Source organism: Pyrgilauda ruficollis, unplaced genomic scaffold (genome assembly GCF_017590135.1).
Source record: "Pyrgilauda ruficollis isolate IOZ18807 unplaced genomic scaffold, ASM1759013v1 scaffold33, whole genome shotgun sequence".
NCBI classification, from domain to species: domain Eukaryota; kingdom Metazoa; phylum Chordata; class Aves; order Passeriformes; family Passeridae; genus Pyrgilauda; species Pyrgilauda ruficollis.
The window spans coordinates 2,561,715-2,589,294 of record NW_024524711.1 but is presented as its reverse complement, the minus strand read 5'-3'; the positions used below and the strand labels follow the sequence as shown (position 1 = coordinate 2,589,294).

The 27,580-nt window shown below is 38.1% G+C and overlaps 1 protein-coding gene across 2 annotated transcripts in view; it reads left to right on the top strand.

Annotated features, from left to right (window-relative positions):
- SLC2A13 (solute carrier family 2 member 13) overlaps window positions 1-27,580 on the top strand; it is a 142,480-nt gene that overhangs the window by 83,382 nt on the left and 31,518 nt on the right. For both annotated transcript variants that reach the window (XM_041474649.1, XM_041474648.1), the window contains exons 5-6: window positions 13,716-13,879; window positions 17,940-18,060. In XM_041474649.1, coding sequence (XP_041330583.1) covers window positions 13,716-13,879; window positions 17,940-18,060 — 285 coding nt within the window. The remainder of the gene's footprint in view (window positions 1-13,715; window positions 13,880-17,939; window positions 18,061-27,580) is intronic.

Below are 27,580 nucleotides of genomic sequence, written 5' to 3'. Positions count from 1 at the left end.
CCTTCCTGGTGCCGGAGACAGATATTTCAGTAACACAGTCAACCTTTAGGAATGAAGCTATGTGATGTTTTGCTTCCAGTGTAATTTTGCAGACAGTTCTCTTCTAAGTGTAGAATATAATGATCTGATTTCTCCCCTCCTCTTTCCCCATAATGCCCACCAATGAAAAGCTTGTTCTGTCCTTAAGCAGGCTTTCCTTCCAGAAGGAAGGTCGTAGTCTTGCGCTGCTAAATGTCACAGACAGCAGCTTCTGCACTGGCCATAAGTCTTATTTCTCTAACACAGGTAGCTTTCCATTTAAAGGAGAAAAAAAATCCCACATAGATAATCCTTTGTATTTATTGCAATGAGAGAAAGGAGCTTTGCTGATGATATGTGACAGCATTTTTAATAAATGAAGCTCAGATTTTAAATGCTTTGTGAGAAATGGCTAGATGTCACCCATTTTTTACCAGTGCAAGTAAGCTCTGTCATTTGCAGTGTTGGTGTTTGAGGGTACAATTCTAGTTAGAACTTTACTTTCTAACCACAGAATATTTGTATTTTATATTGCAGCATGCTGTATTTTACAGTGAAATATTTATCTTCTGCAAAGAGTGCCAGGCTCTCCCCTGGTCAGGAGCCATGGGCCTGCTGAAGCCCCAGTGGTCACGGACTTTTGCATGCTCTAGAGAGGTGTGGAGAGTCCAAGGCTGAGGCTTGAGGTCAGACTGAGAGGAAAAGGTAAAATCTTAAGGAAAAGAAGGCACATTTAGTATATGTGTTGTAGAACTAGAAAATAAAAGAGCAACTTAGATTTAAGAGATTACTTTTGCAGAAATTTTTCTTCAAGAACTGTGTTAACTTCTCAGCACATTAAAATATGTAAAGAAAATATGTTGTTGCAGGTATGTGATGTTATTAGAAACAAGTTAGGAGGAGCAGTGAGTCTGCATGTGTGGAGAGTCTGGCTACTGCAGATGCACATGTTGTTCTTCTCTTGACAAGGATCCCCAAACAAACTTCAATTTGAGAAAGTTGGTGTTTCCCTCTTAGACACAGCTTACTTGGGTGGATTCTGGGTGTTGTTCTTGATGCAGTAAGTAGATCCTGGGTAGGAATTAAGCCCAAATTAAAAGCCAAAAAGAGTGAAGACAAAAGCAGCAGTCAGGAGGGAAAACCAGACAGAAACACAAGCAAGAAGTTGGATGAATAGTGGGGTTTTAGTGTGCTGGTGTGTCTGTTAACTCCTCTTATCTTGGCCTAGGAAATATTTGAAAAATAAAATTGCATTTTATTATTTGTATTTCTTTGTATCAGATAGTCATACACCATTGCATTTTTTGTGGGATTATTTTGTATTCCACATTTTTAAACTCTGGCTTTTTTATTGTGAGCCAGTCACTGTTTGGCTGACCTTGTGTGTGACTAATACAATGCCATCCATATGATTGTACCTTTTAAAATCTTGTGAACCCTTCCAAATCACAAAAGGTGGATTGTGGCAAAACAACAGCATTCAGATTTAATGGCTGGGAATACAGAGATAACAAAAAGACACAGATTTTCTATGTGCAGAGATGCTTTCCTCTTAGTGGGAATGAGCAGAACAAAGGCAGTGTCATCCTACTAGTCATTCACAGTCACCTGCTGACAAATTTAGCTCTGTTTGACCTTAAAAAAAGAGAAAGGAGAAAAATAGATGAGAAGCCAACTTACTAGGTCCTAGTCCATGAAATACGTCTGTTAACTCTTAAATAAATAAATAAATACATGTTTATATATATATGTATGTATGTATGTAATAAATAGTTTCCTAAGTAATTTGCTCCAAACATTTTAGGTTTTAGGCCATATCTGAGGAAGTTAATAGAGCCAGAAAAAATAGTGCAAAATATTGAAACAGTCTCCCAGCATTTAGGTGAATTATCTTTAGTCAGGATATTCCCATAAAAAGGGAAAAAGCCTATTCGTGGACAACTTTGTTTGAGAAGATTTGTTACTCTTCCCTTGCCTCATAAGCCAAGTGTGTCTGCTCAGTGAACTGCTGCTGTTTCATATTTTTGTAGATCTCTATCTTCCGTTTGCATTTTGGTTCTCCTCCTGTAAATGAAATCTTGCTCAGGACTGCTAATTGTAATGTCCTTAGGCAAGAAGATCTTCCTTTTGTGCCAATGAAACTCATAGACATTTCATTTATGTGATGGGTTTTCTCCTCTTGGCCTTACTGTTCCTGCCCTTCTGGGATTAATTTATCTTGGCCACTTTGAGAAGAAAAGGACTTTTATTGCAGTGTTTTTTCTGGAGTTCTCCTTAGGAGGCCAGCAAAGCCAGTGCAGTGAGATCCACAGTCAGAGTGCTCAGCTGCCTGATGCAGAATGCTTTGTGAAGCAGTGTATCATCTGTCTTGCCTGCCATGATGGCAGTTGTCCTCTGTCACTGAGCTGTCAGGTCAAGATGCTGTTTTTAGCTAAGGTTGCTATTTCTAAAAGGACCTCTGGGAAGGATTGACTGTCTGAAAGCAGATGCCTGTTGCCCTGTAATTGCTACTTCATTAAAATATTTCAGTTACAATTCTTGTATGCCCCTAAGTTCTCTAGGTACCTGACATGGAAACTGTCAACTGTAAAGTAAATTTTTGTTCAATGTGACATGTTAGAGCAAAATCCCAGTTGTGGGATTTGAGTTAAAGCTGTCAAGAAGACTGGCTTCCTCTAGAGTCTTAACCAATGCATCTATATTCTCACTTGAGCTTCTATACAGTTCTATATTTCTATCTCAATAAAAATTTCATTCTGATTTCTAAGTAACCTGTCTAATTAGAAGTGAAAGGTATTTGCCAGATAAGCATTTCAGTAGAGCCTGCTGGGTGAACTGTGAATATAAACTGAATGGAGTTAAACATTGCAGCCTACAAGCACTGAACACATCATCACTGTCATCATCAAAGAGAGAAACAAAGTCCAGAATGAAAAATCAACATTATTTTTTGCGTTTTTGGTAATACATTTTTGCTGGTGGTTTTTTTTTGGGTTTTTTTTTTTTTTTTTTTTTTTTGTTTTTTTGGTTGGTTTTTTTTGGTTGGGTTTTTTTTTGTTTTGTTTGTTTGTTTGTTTTTGTTTGTTTTTAGTTTGTAATCAAAAGCAGGTACAGTAATTAATCTTTTGAATGCACTAGGGCTGAATTACTTCTGCCTCAGGCAACAGTATGCTGTTTGCTACTTACTACATTATTAACATAAGACCTGTAAGATTGTTCTAAACAAACCTTGCCTAGGTTGCCATTTCTTCTTACCTGCTGAGAATGGTTGAATGTTGAAAAATGTGTATAAAAACAATTACTGTGCAAAGCATAATTCATCTCACAGAAAAGGTAATGGCACAATCAGTGTGGCAATAGGACTTTATTCCTCTTTTCTGATTCCATGAATTTGAACATTTGACTTCTCTGGCTTTCTGTATACATTATGTTGTATTTTATATACTTGGTATTGTTAAAAAAAAAAGAAAAAGAAAAAATACAATAACTAGTGTGTTAGAGAAGTCTTGAAAGTGTACTTTTTTTTCCTTCCCCAATCCAGGAATAGCTGAATCATAGGAAGTGTCAAAAGGGAGACCATTAGATCCATTGATAGCAGTAATTACTATTGGCATATGAATACAGGAAAACATAAAGCTGTTTCATTAAATGAACAATTTTGTGGTAGCTGGCCTCAAGGCTAATAAAATGTATTTGTGTAATTATTGCATTTTAAAGGCTTATTTGAGAAGCAGGATAGTGCTGTGCTAAGTGATGTAGAAATGTAAAGCAGAACAGCTCTTTGTTCAAGAGATTACAGTTAGAAATTATTGAATACAGGAGTGCAAGCAAAAAGAGAAAAATTAATTAAAGTGAAGAATAATTAGATAAAATAAAATGGGATAAATAGGATACAGTGCATTGATTTTATAAAGCAAAGTCAAGCCGTAGAACAACAATTCTTTGAACACGTAAGTGGTTTTGATAGAACAAGACAATGTTGAAAATTTCTTTTATCTGGAAAGTTTTGATTTTTTAGTTCAGCTTTAGTTTGAGGATAGGTGGCATTGCTCAATAACTATAAGATGAGTAAAGGTATAAGCAAAAATATTATTACAGAAGGTTGTGAGAAAAAGCTACTGGAAAGACTAATTAACTTCATTTCTTTCACTGTGGTCCTGTTCATACTTTCACCGAGTTTGATACTATCAGAAATCAGATCTTTCATGTTTTAAAATGGTGTTAGAGCTCAAAGAGGGAAACTTCCAACATAATATGCAGCAGACTACCTGCATATTAAAGCTTTTATTTTCAGCACTGTTAAATCTTGGTTTTATTGTAAATATATATATTGAATATATACATTGATATATTGTAGTAGTATTAACATAGGAAATCCCAGGGCCTTCTCATCATACTAAGGTGTGTGTAATAAATCTTTATTTCAGCAGCATATTCTGCTTAACTCCCAATGAGGCCCTTTGTTCTGTACCTGGCTGAGAATTGTAGCACCCTGGGTGTTACTGTTTGGTACATTAAATTCATTTCCAGTAAGGAAATATATGCATCAATGAGTATAAAACAGATTGTGTAGTGAGGATATGATTAGATTAATTTTTCACTGTGTTGTAGCATTAATACACAACTAAAGAAATGTAATCATTCTTCCTTATTGTCTCCATTTCTTTAATTAAGAAAGAATTCCTTCATTTTTCTTCACTTTGCTCTTGTGCTTAGTGTTTGCCAAGTGCAGAGCTTAGTGCTGATGCTATTACTGCAGCCTTTTGAAGCATTTTTCAAGTACTTGTCACTTGAGAATATAAATGCTGAAGTTGTGCTGAGAATTGTTGCACGTTATGTTCAAAGCAGAGCCAGCCCATCCGGTCATTCTCTCCAGAAGAGGCTCCTCATATGGAGAGGAAAATGACCTTGACAGCACTTTCTTAATCAGAGTCTGAAAGGTGACAAAAGACAATTTTAGCTTCTTAACACTTCTAAAGAAAGATCTGGATTTCATTTTCAGTCATTGCCCTGAAGAATAACCTGGCTCTTCATCTCCCCCTTTTGGACATTTCCCCCTGTCCAACGTGTTTCTGAGCTGTAACACAGACCTCCAGTGTACTTGTGCTGAGCAGAAGGAGAACTGATCAACACCTACTTTGTCTCCCTTTTCTTTTCTGGCTGTTTTCGAGTATTATCCACATATGAATCTTCTCATGAGAAGTGTGGAAAGGTATTTAAAACTTTGCAGAGAAGAAACAAATATGAAGAAATTAAATTGCATCTCCAAGGTCACAAAGTCATAGAACTGAGATTAATATTTAGATTTTTTTATCTTGGCATTGAGCTCCCATGATGAATTCTGAAGGACAGAGAACATAAATTTAATGTAGTCAAGCTGTCCTTGCACATAGAATAATTGGTCTGAATTGGATAAGCTGCCAGGGATTTAAAACTTGGCAGCTTAATTAGTTGCAACAAGGAAATGATAAACATGAAAGCGATCTTTACCTGGAGGTAACAAAGCAAGACTGTGGGTGTGGAAAGTATTTGCTCAAAGCAGTTAAACACAAAGACTGTTCTGTATCTACCCTTTATTAGGTGTTTCCAAGTAACAATGATTTATTTCAGAGTGAAGGTAAAATGTCTTTTCAAAAGGGACTCCTAAAAATATCTAGCATGGAATCTTTTCAGCTGTTTATTGACTTTGTGTTGAAATTTTCATTCAACTTTATCTAAAATTGTGTTTTATATGTATTTTCTAGCAGCTTCACTGAATTTTAAATGCAAAGTGTATGTAAATACTGTACATAAGACATAGCAGTAAATGGTGACAGCAAGTTCTCTCCTATGTGGTTAAGTCATATATAACTTTTAAAGAACACCATAAGATGCTCTGTGTAAATTTAGAACAGAATTTCCCTGTTGAATAGGAGTATACAGAGTGTAATACACTCCAGGGATTATCAAACAAATCTGATGTGCAGCATATGGTTCACAGATTAAAAGGTTCCTATTCTGCACTGTAGAGACTCTAGCTCTATTACATTAGCCTTTAGCTCTGTATTACAGGAGTCTTTGCAGTGCTTTATGTAGCTGTAGCAGTTTTGGTGTGGTGCTTAAGCACTGTGTACAGAAGAGAAGAGCAATGTGTTTGTCCCTTTCAACAGGTAGTGCATTCACAGCACACTGGAAATGTATTGTCCTCTGCTAGAGGTTTGTTTCATAGCTGCTTTAGTGATAGTTGTTCTTACCATTTATGAACAGCCACTGGTGCAGGCGTCACCAACTTTGGAGCACTGGTGAAATGTTTTTGCACTCACATAACAAATAAGAAAGTGCCAGCTAAAAGCGAAATCCTTGGAGGAGTGAGTAAATTCAGTTTCCTCAGGTAAAATTGCTGAAAGAAGCTCAGCTTCTGCAAGTGGTTCTCTAGTGGTGCTAAAAGCTTGTTCTGGGTCTTTACAGCTGATATATTTTTCTATTAAAGGTTTTGGACTGGGAATTATACTCCAGTTCTCACCTCTGCTGTAAGCAGAACGTCTCTACAAAGCATAGTCAGGGCACAGAGTGAAACAGCATGGGTAAGAAGAGGTCTAATGGAATTCTGAGGCTAGAGCATCAAAAATTGAGACTGATGCTTTGTTTATTGGCAGAAAAGCAGAAATGCATAGTTGGGATGCTTGCAGATTAATTTTTAATAAGTGAGAGGGAAAGAATGAGGCTATTCTGACAAGTTTTACTGTTGAAACTGAAGAGGAAATTTCAAAAGAATCATCCAAATTCTTCATTTGGATAGATTAATCATTCAGACATCAGAAATTAAATCCTTTGGGGGTTTTGATAGTCATTTATATGCTGTGTTAACATAAATCCTATGGTTTTCCCCACCTGAACATGAAATGAAAAAAGTCTGTGTACATTGGTGATTGTGCCATAAGAAATTTTTTGGGTCTGCCGTGATTTTTTCCTTGCTCTGCTAGAACAGATGGGACAAAGGACAACAAAAAAAAATTGTGTAATACAAGCAGACACTGTTGAATTAATGTTCACGCTGCACATGTTTAAGTTTGCTGTGCAATTACTTTTGTTTTCTAAGCAAGGAGAATATACAAGTCTGTTGAGATCTTGATGATGTGCAGTGTATGTCTGAAATCTATCACAAGGGTAATATTTGATTATATGAATATTAAAACCTGAGACTGGATTTAGAAATTTCAATTAAAGCACCACAAGTGAGTGGCATGGATTTGAAAGACACTGAACACTTGCCATTTCTTAGAAGTTGGATCCAGAAAAATCTAAAAATATTAATTCCTGAATGCAGATTTAGAATGGTCAGTTGAGATTGTCAAAATAGGATATTTTTTGCCAAAACCTGTATTCCTGAAAAGGATCTCATCTGCCACCACAAATATGAGCTCAGATGGAGTCATTCCAGAATTACCCTTTTGGGTTTGTTTTGTAAACAGTCTTGAAATGACTTTTGGTAATATGGGTACAACTGTGCATTTAAGTCCAGGGAAGATTTTTGTGCCAGTTACTTCCCAGAATTTTTTTTTTTTTTGTTTTTGTTTTGTTTTTTTTACACAGGACATATGCTTCAAATTGTTACTAGTAAGGGCATTGTGCCCAGCAGTGACTGCAGCTACAGTGTACTCCTGTGCACATATGCATGCTGCTATTGCTCATTGCTCATCGTGGAGTTTTCCCTGAATGAATGTGGGATTGGTGCCAATAGGTTTTTAAGGGTTGGTTTTTTTTGTGTGTGTGTGTGTGGTGTGTGTGTTTCTGGTGCTGTAACAGACTAATTAAGAATGGAATGAAAGTGTATATTTAATGTAGCATGGTTAAAGAAGGCTTCCACCATTTATTCCAGCATCAGGTGTATGTGTTGGGGTCATCACAGGGCCTTTAGGTGCTCCTCCCTGCCAGTGCAGCAGTGCCAGAGCTGCTGTGGCTGCCTTGCTCTGTGTGGGCACTTCCACCCTGCCCCATGTGCCAGGGCCTTTCCCAGCCTCACCTTGCAGAAGAGTTTTTTCTCACTGAGTCTTTAACTGTTGGCCTTCTCAACTCTCCTGCCCTTTGTCCAACCCTGTGTCCCTAGCAATAGAGTCTGAGATTGGTTGTATTTTTTTCCATTTATTTTCTTTTCAGAAGGACAGTTTGTCAACTCAGTGGCTTTACTTGTGGTTAAATTACTTTTATCTGTTTTGCATCCTCTTGCCAGAAATGCAGCCCATTCTCTGGCCTGTTACGCTGTGCAAGAAAAACATTTTTAATGCAATGTCTTCTAATTAAAATTGAAAAGCATAGAATCACACAATGGTTTGGATTGGAAGGGACCATAAAGACCACCCAGATGCAACCCTCTGCCATGGGCAGGGACGTTTTCCACTAGACCAGGCTGCTCAAAGCCCCACCCAACCTGGCCTTGAGCATTTCCAGGGATGGGGTGTCCACAGCTTCTCTGGGCAGCTGTTCCACTGCCACACCGCTCTCACAGGGAGGAATTTGATCCTAATATCTAATCTAAACCTACCTTTCAAGATCCCATTGCTCTAAGCATGCTGGCTCCTGGCTCTTTTGAGACTACTGTGTCTACAGTCCCATTGTTTGCTGCTGGTCTTGGCTTTATACACAGTGGCTAGCTTTATTTTTCTTTCTTTTTTTTTCGGGTTTTGTTTTTTTACACAGGGGGTGGTTTTTTTTTTTTTTTTTTTTTTTTTTTTTTTTTTTTTTTTTTTTTTTTTTTTAGTGCTGTGTACATTCTGCAAGTCTGTTGATTTTAATGAGGACTGATTTCATTTTTTGGGATCCCAGAGAACTTACAGCAGGCATTAGAATACCCTGGAATATTAAATCTAATTTAAATTTAACTGAAATTGTCAGCATAAATGAATAATTGAACAAAGTATGTTTTGTGGAACACCTGGGGGGATTTTCTTTCCCTGCTTTTATACTCAGTAATTTGCAGACAGCACTTATCTGCACTGAGGCTCTGGAGTGTCATTATTCTGCTCCAGGTAGTACTGGTGGATAGCTGTGACTAGAAGAATAGTCATTCTTCTTCCTCCTCTTTCCCAAAAGCCCCAGTGGTCTCCATTTATAAAATGGGGATGGCAGAGGTGATTTTCTTTCGTAAAGGTTCTGATGAAGAGTTAGGCACTCATATATTGAGCAAAGGCACTAAACACAAGGTGGAAAAGTTGATATTACTTTGCTTTTTGTTGCAGTGCAAAACATACAAATGTTATGGACTCCAACCTATTTTTTCTGTGCTGGAAACTGATCTCTGTTTTAGGAGGAGAAGGAGGATGATAAAGACTTTGTTCCTTCCAGTGCTTTCTTTTAATCTACAGCTCTGCCTATGACTTTTCAGTTTACCTCTTCAATAAGTTCAACCTATCTCTTCTATGGATTTTAACTGCAGAGTTCTGTCTGAAAAATTTACAGAACACTATTTTGCAGACTGATGGTTTGGTATTATTTTATTGCCTAATTTTTTTTTCTTTTCATAAATAGATCCAGCTCTTTGTATTTTACTCTTTTTCTGTTATGAAGAACAAAACAACTTCTGTCCCCTAAAGTTTCAGGTGAGACCTGTGAAGGACTCACATGAGCAGGTGAAATAAGTGAGTGTGAAAAGCACACTGACTGTTGGCAAAGAGGTATCTGGTGCAGAGCAAATAAGTTTAAAAAAAAAAAAAAAGAAAAAGGCTTTTTTTTTCAATCTCACAGCAGATACTGCAACAGTATTTTCATGTGACCCAGTAGGGTCACAGTGTGTGACAGTACTGTGGTAACTTAAGGAAGTTAATTTCTTTCTGTATCTTGGTGATCTTAATCCTCTAAAGGTTTTTAATCCCTGTCAAACACTGGTACACTTATTTTGCTTAATAGCTATGGAGTTTAGTCAGTTTGGACACTAAAAAAATCCTGTGTTTTCTAAATTGCCATAATTATATGGTAATTTTTAAATCATTTTCATGTACCTTATACATGAATAACACATGCTGAATCAGAGGACCTATTGGATGTATATAGTTATCTGTCAAGCAGTACTAAATTCTGTGTTTGTATTACCATAATATATTGATTGTAATAAGTGACATTCACTGTGTCATTTCAGTCTGTGCTGAAAGCATTTATAACACAGTACATTGTTACTGCCAGACAGGGAATTTGAAGGTTTAATTTAGTTTAAGTGTACAGTGGCAGCTCCCCAGTTTGCCTCCCAGGTACTGAAAAATCCATTATAGACGTAGGGATGATATGGCAGCCTTTTCCTTGAAGAGCTCAGGTTTCTGTAAAGAGAGCCTTAAATGTATTCATTACTTTTACAAGAGTTATAAATTCTGTCCAAAAAGGCTGAAATCCTGAGGCAGAAACTTTTTTAGAGTGGACTTAGTGCTTAGTGGGCTGGAGCAGCATCTTGTGGAAGATGGGGACACTCAGAGCAGTGATGGCACCTTATGGACAAACACTGATTTTCCCTGGGAGCTACAAAGCCTGGAGTGGTGGGCACCTTCTCTGCTGCTGAAGATGCCAAGCTGGGAACCCTGATGCATCCTGTAAAATCTGCCTGTAAGATCTGCTGGAAGGGAGGATATTATCCTTTTCTTTAAACATTCGACATTGTCACTTTTAGAACAGCCTGACTCATTAAAAGAAAAAAGGGAGGGAAAGTGGTTTTGGGTGCTTCATTTCCTTCAAAACTGTGCATTTGCAGTATAGAGTCAAAAGATTAGTCTGAGGAGGCTTGAATGTGGATGTGTTTTCGGGTTTATTTTTCTTCAATGTACTGCAGCTTTTGATACAACAATCCATAATGTTGAATTTCTTGATAATTTTGACATCCACAGAAATCAACTATATTAAAAATCTTTCTGTATATATCTAACTCAGTTATTTTGTGTGGCTTTGTATTTGCATGTATTTATTTGCTTTCTAAGATATGGTATTTGCTTAAAAATTCCAAGGATTCACATGTGTTTTAAATTTTCTTTACGTTTTAGAAAATAAACTAGGATTGCACAACTTTGTCACTGAAGCTGTATTTTCCCTGTAGGACTTGCAGTATTAGCTGTGTTTGTATAATATCACAATTTAACCTTTTCCTACCACGTGGGTTTTTTCCCTTGTCATGAAAAACTTGAAAAGACTGATGTTTTGTTACATTAATATACAGGCAGGGCTGCACAGACTTGTGTAAAAAATGAGCATACTAAAACAGGTGAACATAAGCAAATATGTTTAGTAGTTGTTGTATTCTATGTAAGTGCCCTTTTAAATTTTGGAAATTAAGTTGCTATGCCGTAATAACTATGAACATCACTGCTCAACACTTTGGCATTTGGATTTGCAGATTTTAAAGTTCCCTGGTTTGTTTTCCACAGACATGAAATATGCAGTTTATTTATGGATAAACAGCAAGCTTCTATTTGAAAATATATAACCTGTGAGTGCAATAAGCAACCAGAAGGAATGATGGGGGCAAAAAGTTTGTAGGGATTAGGCAGTAGACATCTACATGCTTTTATGTGATTCCTTATTCTTGGCTTTTTTTGACTGTATAGACAGTGCATTATACATTGCTGCTGACAACTGGCAATTTCTGACTTCCCAGTAGAATTGGATTTTAAGAAGAATTAGATGTGTGGAGTTAAATTTGGCTTCCTGAAACCTTGTCTGGTAGAAGTAAATAGGAGTTTCATAGTAGGCGTCAGCAGCCAACACTTGACATTTGTTATTTTCCTACCCTTATGCAGAAAAAGAAATGTGTATTGGGAAATCAGAGACTGGGTCATTTTGGTGGGTGAAACAGTGCAGTACTATGTAAGTTTTGACAGGCAGTTAGCAATTTAATTTAGAGTGCCTTAGGACGCGAGGACGCGTTAATGTTTTGAAGTCTGTCCTTCATGAATCTTCCCTCCCTAAGAACCTTGCTGGGGTCTGAAGTGCGCAGGAGCTGAGCCTGGATGGGTCACTGCAGCCTCTGAGGGCGGGCAGAGGCCGAGCCTGGCTCAAAAGCACGGGTGGGTACCGGGGCCTCCGTCCCAGCAGGCTCGCTCTGGAGGCCCTGGCTGGTTGTGTAGGCATTGCCTCACGTGCGCTGGGGAAGAGGAGCTGAGCAAGGGCGCTGGGGGAATCTCGATGCCCTGTGGGTGGGAGGTAACATCCAGCATAGTCATGGTCAGTTACAGGTGGTACTGTCGCAAATGGTGGCTCAGCATATTGCCCCATCATGGGCTGTTGATTTGAAGTAAAAAGCAGAATGTGCTTGGAATAGAGGAATGGGAGCTGCTAGTATTCCTGAGGCTAGCACATCTAGGCATTTAGACAACAAGGGGACATAAAGCAAGCTACCTATTTGATGCAGTTCGTTTGAGGGGAGGCTCCCCGGGGAGTCCCCAGGGGACTGAGTGTTCACTGGCAGCAGCAGGCAGGCAAGGAGACTCCACACGGCCCCTGAGGGTGCTGATTGATGAGGGTTTATTGGGGGTCCCACCCCCAGGAACAGCATGGTTACTGAGGGAGAAGGGGAAAGGGGGAGGGAGAGCTGGGGGGAGAGAAGGGCCAAGAGGGAATCTGGTCTCCCTGGCACAGCTTAACAGGGAGATTCAAAGTGGGCGCGGAATAAGACTCGGGCCAATGGGATTACAGATACGGGAGGATCACAGGCTAGGAATAAACCGTACATTTTCGAGGGGTGAGACAGAGCATACCATTTAACTAAAATGTAACACCACACTTATTGACCAGAGACAAAAAAAAGAAGCTTTGACATTCTTGATGGTTAATCCTATGTGATAGCCTGTTGACTGCAAGGTGTTTGAGGGCTTGAGTATTCAGTATTTCAGTCAGCACAACTTAATAGAAGCTGCAAAGTGCTCCTACAGCATCAACAAAAGTACTCATGTTTCCTTGGGCATTTATTTAGCTCTCCCTGAGAACATGGGCACAAAGTCTGTGTTCATTTGATTGCTGTGAAAAATGGTAGAAGGCTTCCACTCTCCTCCCTTTTCATTTTGCTCAGTTCAATTTTTTATGAGTTATTGTTGTGTGGAACAATTGATTCCATTTAGAAAGAAGTAGAACATTCTGTCAAATGCTCCTGTTGGGTGCGGATTCACATCCCTGCAGTGTGGTGCTAAGGCATTTCATAGCAATCATTTTTTGGTTAAGTCAAAAGTAATGCCGTGGAGAGGGCTTTGTGCATCTCAGTGGCACTGAAATAAGACTGCAAAACCTAAAACCGAGAGGATGCAAGTGTCACTTGCAACATGTTGGATGCCGTAGATTAGTTCTGTACGACCTTTAAGAGGACTGAAAATCTATTTGATTTCGAGCTTCTTTCCCTAGACAGACTGATAAAATCCTAAAAAGAGCAATGGATGAATACGAAAGGCAGATTAATTTAAATTAAAAATGCAAACCCCATTTGTAGCAGAATATGATTGACCATTGAAAATATAAACAGCCAAGAGAATGGCAGTTCATCTCTTGATGTCCTCCAGTCAAAACTTTAGTCAGGTGCAAGTTATGCCTTGGTTACGCCTGATTTCCCAGGGTGATTGTGTGTCAGTCTTCAACTGCATTATGCAAGAGGTCACACTTGATATTTGTTATCATCTTTTTCAAACTGGATCAGAAACTATAACATAAGCCAAATTGAAATAAACAGTGTTCTTATTTGTTTCTCCCTCCCTTCACAGGTACTACAGTGCTACCATTTTGCAGATGTCAGGAGTGGAAGATGACAGGCTTGCAATCTGGCTGGCTGCACTGACAGCATTTATAAACTTTATTTTTACTCTTGTGGGTGTCTGGCTTGTTGAAAGAATGGGTCGTCGGAAACTTACACTTGGTAGCTTAACAGGTGAGTGTCTCATTAGTGTATTATATTTTCCTCATAATTATTACTTAAAGGAAAATAAAATTTCAAGTGCAGTTTTTTTCAAAGTACTTCTCTTTAAAATTACAGTGTTGATACCATCTCTGAAACCTTACAGGCTTTCAAATCTATTAGTAAAATACCACAGCTAGAGGCTAATTTAAAAGTGACAGCCAGTTGTTTTTTCAGGAGACTTTCTCCTTGAAGCCATGTTTTACAATGTTTTCATTTAGCCTTTTTTTTTTTTTTCCAGTTTAAGGAATCAAATGCCTGGAACATCACAGGTGGTTAGTTTTTAAATCTCATATATAATTTTGGGCTTATTAACTGGGATTCAGAACCATCTGATGAAGGTGTACCAGAGAAAGCATATTGCATAGTCCTTGCAGCACTTTGTAAAAAGTAATGCAGTTCTCTGCATGGTTATCTCAGAGACAGTACAGTAAATACCTTACATACATTAATGTGATTTTAATTCACCTCCAGTATGAGATACACAAAGACAGAATTGTGGTTTTGTACATTTTGTCCAAATACTCAAGCACCATAACTCATCACATAATCTTTTCCTGAAATCAGAGAAAGGCAGAGCAGGCAGCCTTCCTATGTTCAGTGTGTCCTGTTAGGATGGTAATTCCCTGCTTGTTCCTGCCTTCTGTGCTCGTTTTTGCTGAAGTGATCTGTGACCAAACTTGCCTCTGGCTGAATGTCTGGAAGCTTCAGATGGTTTCCAAGAAGACGGTTTTGTAAAGAGAAACTGTTCCAGCTCCTCTTGCAATAGTGTTCACAAGTGTTTAGCTATAAAGGTTTAATGTCTTCATATTTTGTTCTGCTGTTGTTGTCAAGGATCCAAATTTCTAGTTAGTGCAGCGCAGCAGAGAGGGACACCAGCTGCCATGTCACTGGATGTGCAATTCCCAGCTCTCAGCTGAGTCAATCTACACTTGAGTACTTGAATGTGTTTATATAGGCAGAGCAGCAACAACACAGTTACTCAAAGCATGTTTCTCACATTTTAAAGATATGAAGAAAAATCTCAAATTGCTACTTTTAGTCTGTTCCACATCAGTTGCAATACATCTCCCTTAAATGTCCTTCTGTGCCTCCAGACAGTCTGTTGTCTTGTCCTTCTGTGGTGTGGATCTCTCCAGGCCTTGCACTGATGCTTCTGATTCTTGGGTGCTGCCTCTCCTTTAATGCCTATTGAAACAGAGGATTGATTGATTGATTGATTGATTGATGTTTTATTTGGCCCCAAAAGTTTTATAAGTCTGGCCAGCCCCCTTGAAAAGTTTATTGCTTATCTGGACCCAGCTGTATAGCTGTGATAACCAACATGGACTTTTCATATTACCAGAACTCTTTGCTTTTTGGCTCTGCTTAACATATTCAAAGGTTGTACATCTGAAATGTAGATATAAATGTCTCTTACAAAGCATGTTAGTCATGGATCAGAGGAGGATATAGCAATAAGACACAGAATTAACAATGGAGCATAATGCATTTAAAGAGTTATTTGTTAATGATGTTTGGACACAAAGTAATTGTTGAGTAAAAATGGTCTTTTTTTGTGGCTGGTTGCTGGCTGCCTGTCTGCAGTGTCACTTGAGCCAAGCTCTAATGCTTGCTGTGGTTTTATCTTACAGTCCCTCCTTAAGGATAATACAAATAATGACAGTCATGAAATCGTACATGATCCCTCTGAACTAGTTAGAATTTTGTCATGCAACATTTGATTTAGGTAGTGGTGGATATGATGTGTTTTCCTTAGCAAGAGGGCTGCGTAATAGAATGATAATTACTAAATCTACTGATGGATTTGTTTTCCATGTTGAGTTTTCTCTCGGGGTAAACATATCTTACTGCTCTACTTTGGTTTGCATTTCTAAGGACATTACAATTTACACTGAGTTATTGCTGGCAGCTTCTCTGGTCTTTGGGGAAGCCAGGTATGCCCCAGTCTCCCACTGCATAAAATGAAGACAAAACTGCTGCTTTTGCTTGCTGCTGCAAGGATGTGGGGCTTTGTTTTTTTTAATAAAGCCTAATTGATTATATGTTTATTAGATAAAAACCTACAAGTATAATCAGAGAGTAACATTAATACTTTGATTAAAAGCCAATATGCTGTAATTTAATTTTGTAATCTTGTGCAACTTTTCCTGCTTTCTGAAAACATTTGGCAGAGATGTTTTAGATTTCATTATGTCTTTATCATTCTCAAAAGATTAGAAACTTTTGAAAAATGGAACCTTCCAGATGACATTATGAAAAATTATAGTAAATTTCTGAAAAAAAAATCCCACTGTTTTAGTTCTCTTTACTGCAATTACTAATTTGTCTCAGTTTCCTGTCCATTTTATATCTTTCTATGTCTTATCTGTATAATTTCTTTATCTTTCTTCTGCTCTTTTTCTTTAGTTAATTTCTTTCTTCAGAGCTCTTAGTGGGAAAACATGCAGGAACTCTAACAAGTATATTATTCATTTTATTTGTGTTTTCTTCTTTCCCTTCAGAAATTGTCAATTTGAAAGGTACTTGGGCATTGTACGATTTGTATCTCTTAGCAGTGGGGGTCTAAAATATCTTCAGGATATTTCCTTTTTTCTTTTTCCCACCTAAGCTAATGATGTACTGTGATTGTTTGGTTTTGTTCATCAGAGAAAAATGTCCAGAGAATGAAAACATGTTAAACTTCCTTTGCTGAATTTACATATTCAGTACTTTTCCAAAGAAACAAGATATTTACAGAGATACTGGAAGTGAGTGTTAGTATATTTGGTTGACTTAAAAGACAGAGCATATTTAGAACAAATATAAGTAAGATTATAGACCCTTTCTAAATATACTTGCTGTCTGGTTTATGGTATTTTGAAAGTACAGGGCATCTAGTGCAATATGCAGCCTGAAAACTGGGATTATTAGTGTACCTACCAGCCATAGCTAGAAGAGAGCCAAGTATGGAATATCTAATGGTGGGAAGGTGCTTTCTGCACCAATAGTTTGTGACTGAGTTTAAACTCTTAGTTGCCTCAGTTCAGGTCAATGTGTGGTCCAGCCATTCCTCCCTACTGGCTGCTGCACAGGCATATTCACTGATAACATTATTATGTAAATATAAATGTTCAGATGTTATTTTTATCTCTGAGAAAGGTTTTCACATACTTTGGTGTGTTTTTTCACATACTTTTTTCAAATACTTCTGGTATGTTTGCCTGCTAGGAATCTTTTATGCAACACAGATCTCAATGTGTCTTTGTAAGAGGTAAAGTTATATAAGTCTGAGTTTGAGGCAGTTGCAGTAGTATCATGAAGAGTGAGATGTATCAATTTTCATTAAAATGATGCAGTATATTGTGTTTGTGGCAAATAATATGAGTTATGTTCCAGTAATGGCCTGTTGCACAAAATGTGAATCTTTTTTGTCATCTTCCACTTGTCATTTTGTCCAGCTTGTGCACAAGGTATTTGGTGGGGAAATGGAAGCTAAAAGATGGAAGGGGACTTTTTCCCAGCAGATGTTATGTGTGCTCTTTGAAACAAGATATGTTGCACTTTTTTGATGGTGTTCTTATGAAAAGTCAAATTTCCCTAGTTTCACAAAGGGAAGTAGAGTCAATGAAAAAACTGGTGCTACTTTCTGTTATACAGAAAAGCCTGCAAGTCTGGGTGTGGGAGTGGAGAAAAGTATGGTGATTTCAAAGCCACTAATAAATTTTACCTTTGCAACATTATTTTCAACACCAGAAATCATAATACCTGTTCATTCAAGCAGTCATCAATTCCACAGATTAAAAGAGTCTCAACCAACTAATTTAGTATCTGGACATGAAAGCTGGTGCACTTGACTTTAATATCTAACCTAATTTAGGATGTGGGTGTAGCAAAGGGTATTTTTCTAAGGTTCTCATCACAACTCCTTAGGGAATGTTGTACGCATAGTGATGAGAAGCCTTGCTTTTCCCAAGCAGAGTTCAGTTCAATAGAGAACTATTTCATGTGCTCTGGAGAAAAGTGTCACATTGTTCTTTATCTGTATTTTTAGGTACTGCTGTAGCACTCATTATCCTAGCTTCGGGATTTTTGCTATCAGCTCAGGTCTCGCCAAGAATCACACTTAATCCAACAGATCCTTCACATCAAAACTCTACCTGCACAAAATACAGGTGAGATTTCATGGTCATTCATCCAATCTTCTTGAAGATTGTTTCCAGTTAACTTTTACAACCTAGTGTGAGTAATAGACAATTATTCACAAAGCCTAGTACAAGGAACTAAACTAGACAGCTAAATTTAAAATTCTAACTTCCCTCTGTAGAGAAAATGAGACTTTTTGATGAAATTTTCTGAGTATTCCTTTGGAATTTCTTGGACTAAGTAAGGTGGTTAAGTGGCAAATTCCACATATGCCTCTTCTAATATATCGCACCTGCTACAAGTTACAGTGTACACGTCAGGAATATTTTATAAGGAATTTATAAAAATGCTTGCTGTTATTCATCTGCTTGTCATGTATAGCAGCTGTAAACTCTTCAAGAAGATGGGTTCCTTGCCTGTTGTTTTCCTGAGCAGGAAGAAGTAATGTTCAGATAATTGCGTACCAATACACAATTATAATAAATGTGCAGGCTTTGACTGATTTTCCATATGCAGTCATAGTTTCAAATAACATTAATTCTGGGGGTCTAAGAATGTGTCATTTTTATATTTTGTGGGGTTTATTCGCATGTGAGTGCTCTTATGTTCATTTAGCTGACAGACTAGAAAATTTCCTATTCAGAGAAGACTAGTTCAATGGCTGAAGAAAGTCTTAATTATGTTCAAAATCTGTCTTTTGCTAATGGAAATAAATATCAAGAAATGAGAGGTACACTTCTGGATTTGTAGTGATATTGGCTAGAAATAAGGTACATGGCTTTTCTTATGCCAGAGCAATGTCTTAGGTGAAAGATTCTGAGGATCTGAAGATTTATAGAAAACTGGGGAGGGGATGGGAGGTCTTCATTGAGTGTAAACAGTTACAAATAACAACAACACAGGATACTACCAGATATAATGGTTTCTGTATTGAAAGTGTATATTTTTACTTGTTTTCTACTGCAGAGTCAGCTATAATTTGCAATTTTTGAGATGGGCCTGTCTAAAAAATGGGGGCAGTCTGGTTAAAAGAGGTGAAGGGGGAAGATGCTCTCCTTTTGGAACCAGATTATACTAAAAGAAAAATGTGAGAAGGATTTGCCTAGTACTTCAGTTAACTGTTTGGGAAGGATGTCTGGAGAGAGGAGATGCACCCTTTGCAGAACTCATAATTTGTTATTTAATAAAGCTAGAGGTAATGTAACCTGAAACCGTATAAAATTTATGTACAGGAAATATGGAGAGTCCTACTTAAAAAAAGAAGAAAAGTATTCAACAGAATTTTCATGTTCAAGTTAACTACAGCCAGTCAGGAAGGAAATTTTCATGGCTTTCATGGTGTGCACTTTTGGGCAAAAGCATGAAAAATTAAAGCAGATAGTTCTCATAAAGGCATGTTACTTCATGAATTATTGGAATACTTGTAATCTGTTGTGATTGCTGTTTCTGATGTGAAGTGGGCAAAAGCAGATAAGATAAAAATTCAAAGGTTCTGGGAAAAGAGCAATAAAATAATTAAATCTTTTCATTTGAGGGTATTTTTGAAATAGAAGGAGCTCTCTTTGTTTAAAGATCAAAGTGAATGGAGGGGGAAATAATGGGCAACATATCGGAAAGCTTTAGGTGCTTCTGTTTTAATCTTATGCTATACTTTAGTAGAGAGACACAGAAGCCAGGAGAGCTGGAAATAATAAACGGATGCTTTTGCCCACAAAGCAAAATTAGGCTACAGCATCCAGTATTTAAAAGGTTTGTACAAAGGAAATAGGGATTGATATGCCTAATAATAACTTTCACACTTGTATACCTAAAACTGTAAAAGTTTTTATGCCTCAAAACATCACCAAACTGTGATCCAGATGGAGCCAGAGGAAGAATTCATTCAGCATCATGAATATGAGTATAAATTATTTCTGAAGGGTATGACATACAAGCATATATTTGACTTGGAAAAGTGGCTGTTTAAGATCCAATTGTGCCTGCTTTCTATGCACACTGGCAATAAGCTGAATGAAATATAAAATATTGGTTTTTTCATGAGAAAGTAGATGATGTTTTTGGCATTCCACTTGAGTTAGAAGAACTTCAGCATAACATGCATGGTCTTGGAAGGAAGAGGAAATGGGGACTGCAAACCAGAGAAAAGCTGAAGGCTGAGCTTTGTGACTCACCTCTCTCTCCCTTTTGGCCTTGGAGGTATTTCCCGTGGTAGTTACAAAGTTGAATCAAAAAGATTCCCAAATCTGAGGCTTTGGAATAAAAGTCTGCCCTGTATAACATCAGTCTTGCATATTTTCTTTGCTGCTTTAAGAATAATGGCTTTACTGTAGAGATACCCACAGTGTAGGGCAGCAAGTGTTGCTGTAGAGACAGTTACAAATGGAATATCCAATCAAAGTAAAAGGAAGTAAATGATTGGCAGTGGTCCCTTGCTCCTTAACCCATACTTTAGCTTGTTCTAGTAAAATTGCTGGTGTCTCAGATTGCTTAGCCTTGTATCTTGCAAGTATTCAAGAGGTCTCAGAAAGGTTGGGAGAAGCAAAAGGCAGCAGGACTTCAGAAGATGAACACATAATGCCATCTCCTGTAACCGCTTTAAGTATGTGCCTGCACAAATGCAGCTTGTAGTTCTCTTCCTCTTATGGGGACACAGTGCTTCTCTGAGCTGAGGTAAACTTGAAGTCTAAACCTGTTTGCAGCTTGGGCATTTCAGAGTGTGAAATTTCAGAGTTTCCTAAAAATTGTGCTTGTTTGTGTCAAAATGTATTTCTAAGTTATGAAAACATCAGTAGAATTTATTTTGCTGGCAGAAGCTTCACTGGTACTGTGCAGAGTAAAAATGCTTTTTATGTTAGTAAATCCATAAATCCAGTTGGGTTAAAGTGTGAGTGTCCATTAAGGAACCCTTAGAGCTACTACAAGCAGTCTGTTTGCTTGTTGTTCCTTCAGATCCATATGCCTCTGCACAGACGAATTCCTGCTACTAGAATAACAATGAAGATAGAAGGACTAGCAGATAAAGAGCACAGTCATTGTCCTAATTCAAAAAAGCACACAGGGCTGAGCACTGTGTTCTCAAAAAGCAAATGGAGTTACAAGGCACCTATACATGGTTGCAGAAAACAAACCAGTAAGATATGCTATGCATGAAATAAATAGAATAAAGTATTTTCATTTGGTCTGGAGATGTACAATATTATAGTGGAACAGCCAAAAAATAATTCATTAATCTGTGGAAAAAAAAAATTGAATCATGGAAATACCTCAAATTCACCTGGACACTCCAAACACTGTAACTTGTTTTGCCTCCTTACAGCTGGAATGAGTGTGCCTCTCACTGAGGAGAGGCAGGGTGAATGCTCTTCTCTGCACCATCCATTAATCAAATTTCATTTTCACACTCAGCTGTATAAGGTTGTGTAGATATTTGCAGTGTGACCACCTGTTTTATTTGATCTTAATCTCCTCAGCAGCTGTGATTGTACTTATCATCAAGGCCACAGAAATCTGAAAGGTAAATTTAAGAATACAACACAACACCATTCCAAAATTTGTCACCTTAGAAGTGAAAAGATGAACTGTCCATTTCTATAATTATTCCAACTACCAAAACATTCCCATTTTTACTGGGAACTTGCCTGATTCTGGAAAGAGGTTTAGGTTAGGGCATGTGTATTAGCTACCCTCCCACCTTTTCCCAATCTTTAAAGAATCAATGATGTGACTGTTTGGGACATTGAGCCATTTCTGTAAAATGACTGTGGTCCTGCTGCCCTGTATTCTTGCTTGGTTTGTCTCTATTCATGTCTTTCTCTGTCCTTTTTGAAACTTGGTCTGCTCTAGAAGACATAATGCAAACCTGTTCTGCTTAAGCAATATTTTTCATGTCAGTTACTATATGAAAATGATAACTATTGTGTTAAGCTTGGATCAGCCCTCATATCTTAGGGAAATGATACCTGTGCACACAAAGTTTCTCGGAATCCTTCCTGAACAGATTGTCTTCAGACTGATTAAAATAACACGGGCAGTGCCAGCTGTGCTGGGCACACAAGGACTCTGTTGTTCAGTTTTGAACTAGTCACCCCCACGTGGTTCTTGATCCTTTGTACAAACACACACCACCGAGATGAAGGCAACAATATTTAGTACTCCAGCATTTAGTAAAATAGCTAATGGACAGAAATATATGTTTTCTTCATGAATGTAACAGAAGTATGTAATTGTGATCAGTCCTGAAAAACTCAGCTAACCTAGTAATTGAAGCTGGTTTTATTGCGTTTAACAGCCTTAGGATGCATATAGTAGGTGTATTAGGTATTGAACTTTATTTTATTGAGAACTAATTGACAATCTGATTTATCAGCAAACTAGGCATTGCTGTTTTTCATAATGGCACTGTATCATGGAACCAGTATTTGTTAAAATATGACTCTCATTTTCTCTTTCTACTGTCAAAGTGCCTGAGCTACTGGTTTTCTGATAACTGAGAATTGCAGTAATAAATATAGTAATGTGTTTTGGCCATTGAGGTCAGAAAATTATTAATATATAAAGAGATAAACATGTCTGAGAATGCTTTTGCCAGCTCTTATGAAGTATAGTTAAAATTCTAATAGTTCATGTTGCAGAACTGTGAAATGACCTCAACACAGTCTTGAAATTTATTAAGTAAATAATATAGTGATATATTGCTTGGTAAAGATTTTCCCTCTGCTGGCATGTTGGTCCTATCAATCAAAACTTGTAATTTAATTTTAAATTATAAAGGATAGGAAGGAATATGTCAGTTCATGTAGTAAGCATCTTTAAAGTGAGTGAAAAAAACCTTCTCTCATCAATTTAAACAGAAAGATCTGAAAAGAAACTTGCCTGAACTATAATGTCTGAGTGCAATGGAGTTCCTGTAACCATTGTTAAGTTTTCCGCATGCTTTGTCTCAAACTCTGCATTAGTGAGGAAACAAGGTGTTATTCATATAGTAGCCTTTTAACACTTCACATCTCTGCTGGTACTTCTAAGAGTTTGTTGTTTAACAAAACCCAAAACAATGCTTAGGGAATGATTTTTTAAAATGTTCCAAAGTGATGGTGTTACATGTTACAAGGTCTGCAGGTTTTAGTCACACAAGAATGATTTTAATCAAGTTTGAACAGGGCTTCTATCTGATCTGCCTGGAAGCTGAAAATATAGTATCTACCTGCAGGGTCTCTTTGGAAAAATAGTTTTGAAAATAAATTATTCTACAGAGACAGCCACTCTGTCCAAAATAAAGGCAGTGTAAGTCAGTTGTTTCTGTTCCTTATTGTCTCTGTTGCTCAGTTCCAAGAGTAAATCAAGAAGCTCAGTAATTGGAGGCTCTATAAATTCAGAAAAAAAAGATCATCAAAGTCAAGAAGCAATTGATACCTATAAGCAAGTAGATCAGGACATTTCTCATGTGATGCCAGCATTTCAGCACAGTCTGCTGCCAAGGTGCTTGTAGCAGCAGGGGGATAGCCCTGATGATCTGAGGACTAGACAGGGTTTGTAGAGTCATTATCCTCACAGGACTGTGATAGGTGAGGAGAATAGATGACCCTTCACATCCTCACCACATCTAAAGCACAAATAGCAAACAGCAAGAGGCTGAGAACAATTCCTGTGAGGCTGTATAAATTATAGTGGAGGAATGGGAGCCTTTGTGAAGAAGGTTTAAGGAATGTTTGAAGAAAGCTGATGTATTTATATGTGGCTGGCTTATCAGGAAGGGTAAAGATTCAGGGCTGGTCTGAAGCTTTAGGGAGGACACCGAAGAATCATCTCAGTGGAAACAGATGGAGCAGGAGCCTGATTTGAAGATGAGAAAGGGTTGATCATACTTGAACATAACTGTGATTTAGATCTGCTGGAGTATGTGTGTGGTAAATTACAGAACTGCAATTAGCATCCAAGTACTGTGATTAGAAATTATAGCTTTTCCTTACGGACACCACTGAACAGATACATGTGTTACCTAACAGAGTGTTGGTAGAACTCAGCAAATACACTTCTGTTGCTTGGTCTTTTATAATAGCAGGAAAGTGCTCTTGAAGTCCAACTGGATTTTTCTCATTCTTTATTAATTAATTTGTTTCCTACGTCCCAGATACAGCAGCTGGAAGTGGTATCTGCAGTTAGCACACATTTTAACTGCTGAAAGCATCCCCTATATTCTTGTCCAGTCATATGTAACCTGAATTTCGTGCTTCACTTCTGGAACACGGGAACCATCAGAAGTATAAAGAAAGGCTTGATGTCATGCCTGAGGTGCAGTGAAGCCTGTGCAAACAGCACAAGCCCTCAGGTGCAAGCATCAGGCAGTTTTAAACATGGTCCTGGTACCAAACTGAGATGAGTTTGTGGATAAAAATGAAGTAAGCCATTTGTCAAAAAAATCTCTAAGATCCTTAGCTGTATAGCTGGCTGAAAGTATCAAAATCCTAACATGTCAACAGAGCTAATAAGTCTACTGCAGTATTTGTCCAAAAGTCCTCGGCTGGAGTTTTTTGTTGTTGAACTCAAGGCCTTGGCTGTTTGGCTTCATCAGTTGCCCACATCCCTTGGTGAGTGCAGCTGAGCAGGCCTGGCCTGAGCAGTGATGCTCAGCTCAGCTGCCTTGGCCATTTTCTTTCACTCAAGGCTGGAAGAAGAGATATTGTCTTGTATCTTGTAGATAGAATACAAGAACAGAAGCAAGGAAAGCTTGATCCCAGCTTGTTGTTGTTCTGTAAGGAGATGGAAAGGAGCTACACTGCATGCTAAGGCAGGCAGAGACCGTGTACACAGCCAACCTTGAGGGCAAAGAGTGACCTGAGGGGAGAATGAAAGATCCACCTGGCCTAGGATCATGCTTCCAGGGTGGCAAACTGGAAACAGAAGAAAGCAGCACAAACTGGCATTCCTTCCAGCCTGCAATGATTTGCAGCTTATATCCTCTCTGGGTGGGATATGCTAATCCTCAGTAGGTGCTTCAAGACCCTCCTGTCCCTGCATGGAGACTTTCCTGCCTGAGTCAGTTTTTATTGTTCCTGCAGTTCTGTGAGGAAAACCATCTTCAGGAATATGAATATGTTCATCATACAGAGCAAGAGCAGTGGGTTAAAAAATGCACAACAGTGGAATTTACTCTGTGGACAAGACAGGACATGAGCAAAATGTCCTGCATATAATATCTCAGGTTGGTAGGGACCCATGAGGATCATCAGGTCCAATTTGCATGTAGCAGATTGATCAGATTTTCCCATAAAAAGCCATCTTCACATACTCAAGCTGATTGTGCAGCATATACTCAGTGTGAATGATGGATCTGAAAGAAGTGGAAAGAGTCTGTCCACAAAAAGGTCTGTATTTGGGAATATTTTGATGCTCTGAGAGGCTGTTCTGCTATTCATGCAGCAGAATATTATGAAATCAGGTGCTGCATTCTGTACAACTACACAGTCCAGAATCCATCATCAGGTTCAGTTTGAATTTCTGTAGCTGGACAATAGGAACATACTGATACTTTTGTAATTGAATAACAGAATATGGAGAGCAAAGTTGAAAGACCTTTAAAATGTGGCAAAAAATGAAAATTGATGAAATTTTTTGAATTGAGGTTCAGCTTTATAAAGTGAAAATTGTGTGAGAAAAAGAGAAATGGTTCTTGCAGAGCAAAGGCGCTGGGCAAAGGTCTTTTAGTGAACAATAAGTGGCAAGGTAAAACTTGCAGCTCAAATTACAAGACTTCTGAGAATTTTAGCAGAGTCATTACTTACAAGGTCATTTTGGAAATTGAAGGTGCAAAATGTAATGATGAAACAAACATAAGTATGAAATATTCCAAGCAGGGGGGTAAAAGTAATTAGGAAGCTTTCATCAGCACCTGGAGAGTCACTTTGGCAGGTCAGAGATTTTATTCAATATTTTTAGAGACTGCATTATAGCCTAGTAAACTGTACTGTTAGAAAGAAAGAAAACAGTAATTTTGGTATCAAGAAAAATGTACACAGCTAGTCACTTAGTAATTCATCCATATAATGTAAGATCTCTGTGAGAGAGGATGGCATTGTGGCCTTTGTGATCAACCTCTAACCTCAGGAACAGTTAATTGGACAGGCTGATCCAGACAGAGCGTTCTGGAAGTTGCTGCTGCTCAGGCTGGCAAGAAATTGCTATCAAAGAACCTCAAAATTGGTGCTGTCAGTCTTTGAGAGATCAGTTATTGCTGTGTGGTTGGATGAAGGGGACATGTGGTGAGTGTGTTGGCAGATTCAGTGAGGGATCACAGGGTTGGGGATATGTGCTCTGCTGACAGTCTGTCAGCTCCTCAGTAAACACGCTGTGATGTTTGAGCAGGAACCCAGAAATCCCATTCCATGGCAGCTCCCCATAAACTGAGAGGCCAGGCTACTTTGTTCTGTCGAGTTCATGCCACTGATCTGCAGAGAAGCTGGGCATTTTTGGACTTTGGGAGCCTGGGTATTGTTACTCTGCCTCACAGGCTGCAGCATCTGAAGTCCAGACACTTGCCTTCCCTGGGTTGCCTAGGAGCCCAGCTGGCAAGCAGGGAGTGGAACAGGCTCGGTGTAAAACCTTCCTGCTCTAGTGCTGCCTGGTTTCATCAAAATCAGATCACCTCTCCCAGGTATAATTGTCAGTCTTACAGGCCACCAGCCTGCCTGGGAATTTTGAACTGGCTTTTCACAGATGAACTTGTTTTCAAGACACTAGCTCATAAACTTAGCACAAATATAAATGTCTCAGGATAACTAGAGCAAGCATATCTCCTGTTTATGATTGGATGCAAATTTCCTTTCCTACCTAGACATCCGAGAGTACTCTCATATAGAGTTTTCAGGGTCATAACTGATCTCTGGTGTGGATTTGAAGAATTACCAATATTTTGAAGGATTCATCCTCTGACATATATTTTTTTTTAATTTATTTATTTATAGGTGTAGAAGTAGTTTCATGTCAGTAAGTATTACATTGTGCATTTCTTTTCCCGGTATATTCTATATCCTATATTTTTTATATCACTATGAGCATGTATGTCAGAATATGTGCTCAATTTCAAATTGATTAGATAGTTTAGCAGATAATACTGGGGCTAGAGGGAAGAAGAGTATAAACCTGAAACTACTATATATTTTATTTCTAGAGTAAGCAGCCTCAGCACATCGTGTCTCTGATTGTTTTTTAACTGCTTCTCTGAAAAAAAAAAATTCCTCACTTATTTCATGGTGCATCTTCTGTTGTCATTAGACGTAGTAACTCATACAGGTTTCTTTATTGTGTTATGAAGCAATTTTAATGTATATATGCTGGGGTTTTGGAGGAAAAAACACTGGTCTTAATCTTGGAAAAAGCAATGACCATGTACCTCAGTAAAGACAACATAAAATTTTACATCAGTGATAAGACAGGGCACAGAAAAATGCTAAATGTTCTGAATAGCAACTGGCTGCTCGTAGTCTGCTGGGAGTTAGATTTGAAGTGGCTTTAGGTCTTGTGTGTTAGATTTCTGTGTTTCCTCTGGCATAAATC